Source organism: Diceros bicornis, chromosome 5 (assembly GCF_020826845.1).
Source record: "Diceros bicornis minor isolate mBicDic1 chromosome 5, mDicBic1.mat.cur, whole genome shotgun sequence".
In the NCBI taxonomy this organism is placed as follows: Eukaryota; Metazoa; Chordata; class Mammalia; order Perissodactyla; family Rhinocerotidae; genus Diceros; species Diceros bicornis.
In genome coordinates, this window is record NC_080744.1 from 69,934,908 (window position 1) to 69,945,561 (window position 10,654).

Consider the following 10,654-nt stretch of genomic DNA (forward strand, 5'->3'; position numbering starts at 1 on the left):
ATGCCTTGTGATTTTTTTTTTTGTTGAAAACTGGATATTTGAATCTAATAATGTGGTAAATCTGGAAATCAGATTCTCCTCCTTCCCCAGGATTTGCTGTGTTTTGTTATTGTTTTTGTTTATTGTTCTTGGTTTTTTTTGTTTGTTATAGGCTGTCTCTGTGCTAAGGATTAGCCTGAGATGTAAACTTAGGGTCTTCTCGAGTCTTTTCTGAGCCTGTGACTTTCCCTGGGCATGTGTGGTCACTTTGTAATTTTCCCTTTTGAATGTCCTAGACTTTCATATCTGGCTCCCATAAGGGGAAAAAGAGGAAAATCAAGGGGGGTAAAAAAGTGCACTGACCCTTTAAATCCCTTGGAAGTAACTTTAGCTAGAGAGGTAGGGGCTTGCAACAGTGGAGAGGTACAGCAGCAATGGCTGCCCTTCTCTTTGTCTGTACCTCTGTGACCAGAAGCAGAAGTCAGTGATCAAAGCACAGATCCCAAGTATTTGGAAGAGAGGGTCCTTTGTGCCCATTCTTGCTCCCGCAAGCTTGTGCAACTGCTCCAGGAACACATGTGCCGCTGCATGCCACTGTGGCTGGGGTCGGGGAATGGGTAGCTGCTATTGCACTAAGAGCTGCAGTTTACCATGTAAGCCTTCCCCTCCAAGTTGCAATCCATCAATAGACTCTGGAGTTCCAAAATGGTTATGTTAGACAGATTCTGCCAGTGCAGTTGTTGTGTGGGTGGGGAGACAGATTCCTGATGCTTCCTACTTTGCCATCTTCCCAGAATCCTCTCCTCTGATTTGTTACTTACCTAAAGTTAAATATTTTTTTCATAAGTCAAAAAAGAACTTTAAAAAATAATGATTAAGAACCTTTTTTAATACTGTGATGGGCTAGGGCTGGGGGTGAGAGATCATTTTCTTATGTTCCAACCCAGAAATTTCCAAATTTACAGTGTTGATACAAATGAATCAAATTAATCTTATTTGGTAAACATTTTTAAGAAAATAAATTTGTTGTTAGGGAAGTTAAACTAGAACCATCAATCTCTGTGGTATGTTTCTTGATAAAGGCCAAACTTTGTTTTTATTTCACAGACAATTGTGGCTATTAACAAAGACCCAGAAGCTCCAATTTTTCAAGTGGCAGATTATGGAATAGTCGCAGATTTATTTAAGGTAAGCTGGCCTTGAGAATGATGGCTGTTATCTAGAGTGTCATCCAAGAACCTCTTGGAGTTGGTCAGGGAAGAGGCTATTATAGGAAAACATTGTGTTTTGGTGTATCTGTATGTCTGTCTGTGTATGTATATATTAATATATGTACACAATTTTGAACTACTTGAAGTTGTTCTAATAAATACGTGATGTTTATATAGAGCATTATAACTTTCCCTTTAAGAAGGAATCCATATTGTCTTTAAAATATCCACATGGCTTTGGTATCTCATGTGCTAATAAGTTAGTACACAATGTGAAGTGACTCAAGTAATTATAACCTAGAATCATATTTGGCAGGTACTTTAAAGAAATTCCCATTAAATCCCCTCATTCAGAGATTTGCCAGTGATGCTATAGCTTTTCAGGTGGGCACTCAAGTCCAGCTTATCTGACTCAATAAGTATGCTCTGCTTGCTGTGTTTGAGAGTTAAAGGCCTTCCTAATGTGACAAGTGTAGGGGAGAACAGTTATTTCACACTCCTCACACTCTTCACTTTTTTGAGTGTTCTTTCTGCCCTGCTACCACCCCTGTATTTGCCTTCTCCATGAGAGAAATTACTTTAGTGATATTGATGAGCACCTGATATTCATTTGGCCACACTTAAAGGTCATAGCTTATGCATGGCCTGGCCTCTCTTTGTCCCTCAGGACCTGCTTACAAGCTTCTAGGTTACCTTGTGCAGAAATCACTCACGCAGGAATTGAGGCTCTGAAAGTAGCATCCAACCCCAGAAGAAGTGGGTTTGCTGGATTGAGGAACTCCTCACATAGAACTACATTGAGCTACTGTAAGCCTTAATGGAGTGGGTGCAGCCTGAGAACAGAGTCAGGGGTGGTCCCCCCAGCAAGAGGATTGGCCCATTACCGTGGCTTCACCAGCACTGTATATGATCCAGATGAACTATTGTGTGCACTTTGAGAGCACATCTGTACTTTAAGTATGTGTTCATGCTCAGTGAAGGATGGACCCTTCAACTGCTCAGTAATTACTCAGTAATGGCCCAGACTGCATGCAGAGACTGGAATGGGGCTGTTGCCCTTGGTCTGCATAGGGCATCCTTCCCCTCGAGAACAACTACTCCCCCACCACACCCTTACTCCCCCACAGAAAGCCTATATCTTGCCTTGGGAAGAATACAGCCTTTCTTCAGCACCTCTGGGGTCCTGTATCTGAAATTTAAGGTTTAGGTAAGTTAGCTGCTCCTGTTACTTGGCACAGGTGTGTAAGAACAAACAGTAATAGCAGTCATTTGACCACTACGATACTCCAGTAGGAGGAAAAGTTAGTATGAAAAAGAAATTTTTTCTGTACGAGGATAACTTTGTTCAAGTAGCGAGCATTTAGTTCCAGGAAGATACAAATAAAGGGGTAAAGACCTTTTAATTTAAAAATGAAATTTAACACTTTCTGAACCCTAAACATGTGTCATGTTGACATGTTTGCAAACAGACATCTACTGTAGTTGCCTTTTATTTTTCCTCAAAAGACTATTTTAATAAGTTTATAAATAATTTTGTTTATTTTAAGGTATATTTTTCTGTCTGCTTGTGTACTGTGTATTGCAAGTCACATGCAGGGCTTACTTGATAAAAGGATAAAGTGTTAAACAGTTGGAAATTTGTGATGTTCATACAGTGGACATCTGCCTTAGGGCAGGAGCATCTTTGTAGCAATTTGTGATGGAATGGTGTCACACACACTGTGCCTCTTGCATTAAGGACAGCTCCCAGATTTGACATGAGAGAGAGTGTGTGTCTGTGTTGTGGTGTGTGTGTGTGTGTGTGTGTGTGTGTGTGTGCTCGCACGCATTCAAAGACGTATCTCGGTGCGAGTCCTAGGACAGTAGAACTGGAAAGGGACCTCAAAAGTCATCCAGTCAGCTGATTTCCAACCTGAGATTCTCAGCTGTTTTTGGTGTTTTAAGAAGCCCACATTTTGATGGGTTGTAATTAATATTTGGGTGGTGATCATGATGTAATCTATGCAGAAATAGAAGTATAATGATGTATACCTGAAATTTATACAATGTTATAAACCAGTGTGACTGCAATAAAAAAAAATTTTTTTTTAATTTAAAAAAACAAAACAAAACAAACAAACAAAAGAATAATTCCAGCTCTAAAAAAAAAAAAAAAAGAAGCCCGCATTTGACTATAGAGAGACTGTTTGGACTAAGACATAATGTTTATTTGCTTTTAGCTAGAATTATATTAAGGTAGTGACTATCTCATGCTGCTCAGAAGTTCTGAAGCACAGTTATATATGTCTTTGATTAATACAAAGAGAGAGAAGTTAATCAGTCCTTAAAAATGCAGTTTGGGAAAAAACTAGTTAAAGATTATGTAAATATTAAAAATCCTGCTTGAGTTGCAGCCTCCCATTTGTGACTACATGAACAACATAAGTGAAGTGCATTCTTTTTAAGTTGTCTGTGTCCCAGAGAGATGTAATTTGGGGAAATTACTCAGCAAGTTATTGGCACAGCTAAACCAGCCTCCTGATTCTGTTCTTTCTCTCGTTACTCTGCCTTTCCAGCTCATCAGGTTCTACAGCTGGGTGGTTCATCTCAACTAATGTGCCGTAGATAAGTTGCAGTAAAAAGGACCACATCTTTGACAGACTCTGGAATGTAGACAGTACCCATCAAACTGTTTTCTCAGTAGAAATCAGAATGAGTGTAACATAGATGAATATTGTAGTAATTCCGACAGAAGAGTCAACAAGGTGGTTTAGTGAATATACTCCTCACTGGCCCCCCTCCGTCTTTTAAAAATAAAATATTTAAAGGTATAACAACATTTAAAAATACTGTTATACAAATTATGAATGAGAATTAATTAGCGTTATCTATTTTGGATTAAGATCTTAAAGAAAATATCATAAATAATAGCTATGTAAAAAGGACTTTTTAGACTAAATTTTTGTGTAAAAATTTTAAATTTCAAACTGTATCATACATCACAAGTATATATAGCTATTAGACTAATAATTCTCTAAGGGATATTGTGCCCACCAAATTTTATCATGTCTGGAGTAAAAATGTATCTGCATAACATTTTATTCTCTTCTATTTATTGTTTCACTTCACCCTTCAACCATTAGTTAGAGAGGACAAGTTTTTTTTTTCTTCATATAACAGAAATAATACGGTATAGTAATTAAGAGCTTTATTTCATATTCTTGGACACATACTAGTTAAATTATCTTGGCGAAGTTATTTAATCTCTCTGAATGTAAGTTTCCTCATAAGTAATATAAATATTACACTACCTACCTTACAAGGTTATAATGAAGATTAAATTAAATCTCTCTGAATGTAAGTTTCCTCATAAGTAATATAAATATTACACTACCTACCTTACAAGGTTGTAATGAAGATTAAATAAGATTATACTGCACCTAGTACAGTCTGTGTTAAATATCAGCCTACCCGTTTGTGTTTCCCTCCATGCAGGTACATAGTAGGTGCTTCATAAATGGTAAATATTATCTTTGGCGTTAGAGTGACAGAGTGTAGGGCACCACCTGACTAGTTTTTTTGTTTGTTTGTTTAATATGATAGCTTTACTGACATATAATTCACATACCATAAAATTCACCCATTTAAAATATACAGTTCAGGGCCGGCCCCGTGGCTTGGTGGTTAAGTGCGTGCGCTCCGCTACTGGCGGCCTGGGTTCGGATCCGGGTGCGCACCGACGCACTGCTTCTCCGGCCATGCTGAGGTGGCGTCCCACATACAGCAACTAGAAGGATGTGCAACTATGACATGCAACTATCTACTGGGGCTTTGGGGGGGAAAACAAAAAAGCAGGATTGGCAATAGATGTTAGCTCAGAGCTGGTCTTCCTCAGCAAAAAGAGGAGGATTAGCACGGATGTTAGCTCAGGGTTGATCTTCCTCACAAATAAATAAATAAATAAAATAAAATATACAGTTCAATGGTTTTTAGTATATATGCACAGAGTTATGCAACTATCACCACTAATTTCAGAACATTTTTATCACACCGAGAAGAAACCCCGTACCCATTAGTAGTCACTCCCCATTCCACACTCTGCCCAGCTGCTGGTAACAACTAATCTACTTTGTGTCTTTATAGATTTGCCAGTCCTGGACATTTCATATAAATAGAATCATGTAATGTATGATCTTTTGTGGCTGGCTTCTTAAGCAGAATGTTTTCAAGGTTCATCTATGTTGTAGTATGTACCAGTACTTTATTCCTTTTTTATTGCTGAATAATATCCATTGTATGGATAAGCCAGATTTTGTTCATCCATTTGTCAGCTAATGGACATTTCAGTTTCCACTTTTTGGTTATTATAAATAATGCTACTATAAGCATTTGTGTATAAATTTTTGTGCAGACATATGTTTTCATTTTGTTTGGATATGTGTCTAGAAATGGAATTACTGGGTCACTTGATAACTCTGTGTTTAGCATTTTGAAGAACTGCCAGACTATTTTCCAAAGTGGCTGTGCCCTTTTAAATTCCCAGTGATAAAATTCCCAGTGATAACGTACAAGGGCCCCAATTTCTCTGTACACTTGCTAACTCTTGTTATTGTCTGTCTTTTTTATTATAGCGGTCCTGATGGTTGTGAAGTGGTATCTCATTGTGGTTTTGACTCGTATTTCCCTGATGGCTAGTGATGTTGAGCCTCTCTTCATGTGCTTATTGGCCATCTGTATATCTTCTTTGGAGAAATGTTTATCCAAGTCCTTTGCCCATTTTTTTAATTGAATTGTTTGTTTTTTTATTGTTGAGCTGTAAGAGTTCTTCGTATATTCTGGATATTAAACCCTTATATGATTTCCAAATATTTTCTCCCATTTTGTAGGTTGTCTTTTCACTTTCTTGATAATGTCCTTTGATGCACAAAAGTTTTTCATTTTGATGAAGTCCAATTCATCTATTTTTTTCTTTTGCTTATGTTTTTGGTGTCATATCTAAGAATCCATTGCCAAATCCAACGTCATGAAGATTTACTCCGATGTTTTCTTCTAAGAGTTTTATGATTTTAGCCCTTACAGTTAGGTCGTTGATCCATTTTGAATTAATTTTTGTATATGGTGTGAGGTGAGGGTCCAACTTCATTCTGTTGCATGTGGATATCCAGTTGTCCCAGCACCATGTCTGTTGGAGAGACTGTTTTGTTCCCATTGATTGGACTTGGCATATCACCTGTCTTTTTAAACCTTTTTCACCTCTCCCTGGCATAGCTCTTCACTCGAGTCATTCTCATCCCTTTACTGTCTCTGCAACCTGCAGTGTTTATCTGTCTGCCTCTTCATTTTTTGCCCAGAATCCTTTTCTTCTCCATGTTAATGTTCTGATTTTTCCTAGTCCACACTAATCTCTCCTTCCTCGGAATTCCTGAATTTGGAACATTTAATGCCATTCTTCTCATCCTCTTACATTATAGTGTAAGATGAGCACATTTCTGATTGGGTGGTTCATAGGCCTCTGTCTGTTCTCCCCAACTAGGAAATAGAACTTGTGGGCGGGAATCAGGCCTGAACTTCTCTATCTCCCAGAGGGCTTACCCTGAGGAAGTACTAAGTAAATGAGTGAAATATAGTTTTGTTGTGATTTATATCAGTAGATTGGCTTATTTTAAATGTAAATTCTCTCTCATTCGGTCTTACTTAGTAGGGAACTGCCTCTGCAGTATCTAAAATAGAATGAAAATAAGAATCCAGGTCTTTCAGTATGCTCAGGCCATCAGACACTCAGTGAACCTGACTTGGCAGTTTTGTTTTCCATCACTAAGGCATTGTGTGGTATGTTTGGAAAGTCTGAGGTTGATCTAATTTAAAAAGATACAGATGATGGAGAGAGAAAGTCCCTTCAACCCTTTTTTGGGGAGTGCGACAGTGGGACATTCTGTAAGGTTTTTAAAAACGGTATATTCTAAACCAAATTAATGTTTCATTTAAAAGAAGTTGGGTTCTAGCCTATTTTTCATGAAATACATAGGTCCCACGTGAGGCTCGTTTAGCATGTCATCTGTGTGACTGGCATAAGCTCATGGTCTCTCCACCGAGGAAAGCTGGGAGAAGTAGTGCCAGCACTTAATGCTGCCCCTGAGCTAATGCCTGCTGGCTCCATGGTAAACATGGGCCTTTTAATAGACTGGAGACAAAGTGACATTCGGAAGAAACAACATGTCAACAATTTCCTTAATAAATTTTGTACGAACACATTATTTCCACCTAATGGAAATGTAGCTCTCTTAAATAATTGAGAGGCTGTATTCATCAGTGGCGAGTTCAGCTGGGATCTTTGTGAGCTAGGGCAGCAGACAGCCCCTCGGAAGATTGGGTAATTGATATTTCACATAAGTGGCTCAGCTAGTTTTCAGGTGGGCTCTGTGTGACATTCCCCTGCAGTCCCCATGCACAGCTCTCCTCTGTTGTCCAGGCTGTCACAAAGCAGCTCCACACTGAAAGTTTCAGTTGCAGCCACTGAACTGCCAAGACTAAGGGTTAGTAATTAATCCTTTTTAAAGTGGGAGCCAACTCAGTTGGTTTCCCCTTGCTGTGGTTTCTTACTGCGTCTGCTGCCCAGCCACCGCATTAGCACAGGCCTTGATTTGAATAAAGAGAGATGATACTGAATGTTCAGCATATACCTCATTTTTATGTGCCAAAAGATAGTAACGTGCTGAGGAAGCAACTACAGTGTTTGTGAAATGAATGATGAATGAACGAACGGAAAATGAGGAAACAAGTTCTAAAGGAGGTTGACAGGAGTCATGACTAAGCAAGAGACTTTGGTGTGGACTTTTAAGGAAAGGCAGGAATGCAATAAGGAAGAATGCTGGGAAAACACAGAGGTAAAAAATACACGTTACTCTCAGCACAGACAAGAGAAATTGGACTTCCTATTTTCTGTGGTGCCTTTCTGAGGTTTGTGGTTGTGTCAAAAGGCTCCTAGGCAATGAGTGGGCTCTTGGCCCTGCCAGCTGTGTATCCAGGGTGCTCTCTTCCTCTGAAGGTTTGTAGTCTCCCCATGGCTGCGAGGAGAGACTGCAGGAGAGCAGGGAGTTCCTGGGTCAGGGAGAGGGGGCATTTTGTCCCTTGTGGTTATTCACATTGTTTCTTTTGGCTTCTGTGTACTTCTTAAGGAGCTGTGACCATATCACAGTGAAGGCTCAAGATGCTTAATTACTTTTTTTTTCCTTTAATTTCTAGGTAGTTCCTGAAATGACGGAGCTGTTGAAGAAAAAATGAGTCGTGATCATGTCTTAAGAAGGAAAATTATGTCAGAGTATTCAGCTGAAATCATAGAAATTCATGGTTATTACAACAATCATTGGAAAGCATGGAGAGCTACATTTCATAATTTGAGGAAAAATTCTAACAGATGTCAGAATGCTTTTTTATGGGGATATTATTATGTTTCTTTTTAATTATTTGTGGTTCCAAACATTTTTTAAATTTTCTAATTCTGTAATAAAATATATAATAAAACCTTTCCATAGCTTTAAAACTACTACCAGAAATATGCCTAGCTTCATAAAGAGAGAAAATTGAAGAGCATAAAAATTCATTTATTATTTTTTCTTTGCCTGTCTTGTTCATGGAGGGCTCTATGTTTTAGGCAAGATTGTAAACGTGAATGTTCCCACCAGCCTGATCAGCCTAATCTAGTTGTTAAGCGAAGAAGGGAACTAGATTGGCAAATTCAGAGTTAAAAAAGCATGGCCACAAAGAATGAATATTACCTTAAGTATACTCTGGTCTTCAGAAAACCAAAGCTAACGTGACAAAAGCACCCCTGAATTGAACCTGAACCTGCTGAATATATTTAGTTGGCTTATGTTAAATTTAATTTTCTGTTTTATTTTAAGGTTTTGTCTTATGGGACTTTGTGTCTATAAAGGAGAGGGGAGTCTCTGGAGGGGCTGCTTTGAGACAGTATGGCCTCTTATGCTAACAGATAGTTTGATATTATTATAAATGTTTAAAACCCTGCTCAGATAATGCCCTGGCTTTTCTTTTGCCCTGCTGATGGCTTCCAGGGCGCCCTGGCTATTGGGCACTCTTAGACAATAGCCAGGCTTGTGAGTCGGCCACACGTGTGGTAGCTTGAGGACTCTCATTCTGCTGCCCCAGGGCCCGGCTAAGGTCCAGAGTGTAACAGGGGCTGGAAGCTGGTGTGAGTGCAGGCCCAAGAACAGAGGCTGGTAAGGCTGTGGCCAGGCCTGCAGGAAGGTGTGTGGCCAGGTAGTGAGGTCATAGGAAGACCAGGAGTCAGAGGTGAGTAGAATGAAGAGAACTGCCACCTTGGAGCAGATTTGCAGAAGCTGTAGTACGTAACAGGACAAGGAAAACAGCAGGGAAGAGATGGGGAGTGACCAGTGATACATGAGGGGATGGGGTAGAGGGGCCAGCCAGCCCCTTTGTGTGGCCAGCCTGGGGCTGACTAATTGAACCCTCCTAATCACTTGCTATGAAACACTTTTAGAAGTTAAATGTCTCTGGCATTTCAACTTTCTTTTAATGAGGTGAGAGGAGAACAGTAAAATGATGCTTTGTATTAGAGCCATAGAATCCTAGGATGTCGGAGCTGAGCGATCACCTGGTTCAGCCCCCTTGTACGGATACTGAGGCACAGAGAAGTGAAGAAAGTAAAGTGACTTGTCTAAGGCCATGTGGTTTGAATCACCGTTGTGAAAGTAATTCCCATATCTTGTTGCTAACCTGGAGGCTCTTCCCAAGGGAGCTCACCTTGCTCAGGGCCTTCTCCACTTACCTCTCATCCCTGTTGGACACCATAACTGGGGGATAGGAGAGAGCACAGGTGACGGCTGCAGAGGTACCTCCAGGATAGGGTGTGCTCAGGAGGCTCAGGGAGGACTGTCCGTGGTGCCTTTGCCTGGTTCCTTGTCTCAGAGTTGAACTGGCTGGCCTCTCTTCCTTTTGCTCCCTCCTGTCGTGACTGCCCTCCCCCAGCTCCAAGCAGCTGTTCACTTAGTCACCGTTTACTGGGTACAACTCATCGTGGTCATAGCATTAAGTATAGCGCTTACTCTGTGCCAGGCACCATTCTAACACTTTCCACATGTTAAACCCCTTCAGTCCTCACAACACCCTGTAAGATAGATGCTTTTATTATCCCTATTTTACAGATTAGGAAACTGAGGCATAGAGGTTATATAAGTTGCCCAAACTCAGATAGCTTATAAATGAGAGCCAGGATTTGAAACTAGGAAGTCTGGCTTCAGAGTGGTGGCTTCACCAGTATATGCTTCTGTCTCACCTTGGTTCACGGAACAGGGAGACTGGCTGCACAGTAACCTGGGGTAAAGGGCACTAAGTGCTTGGTGCCGGGTGGACAGGGTCACGTTCAGGATCCTAATTGAGGAGGAGAGATGGTGTTCTGGACTTGTCTTTGCAGCAGGAATTTTTTCTACTCAAAAGCCCCTCTGACG

The 10,654-nt window shown here is 40.2% G+C and overlaps 1 protein-coding gene across 2 annotated transcripts in view; it reads left to right on the forward strand.

The window, feature by feature from the left end:
- ETFA (electron transfer flavoprotein subunit alpha) overlaps positions 1–8,712 on the forward strand; it is a 76,607-nt gene extending 67,895 nt beyond the window's left edge. For both annotated transcript variants that reach the window (XM_058542160.1, XM_058542159.1), the window contains 2 exons: positions 1,087–1,167; positions 8,412–8,712. In XM_058542160.1, coding sequence (XP_058398143.1) covers positions 1,087–1,167; positions 8,412–8,450 — 120 coding nt within the window. In that variant the 3' untranslated portion in view covers positions 8,451–8,712. The remainder of the gene's footprint in view (positions 1–1,086; positions 1,168–8,411) is intronic.
- The last annotated feature ends 1,942 nt before the right edge of the window (positions 8,713–10,654 follow it).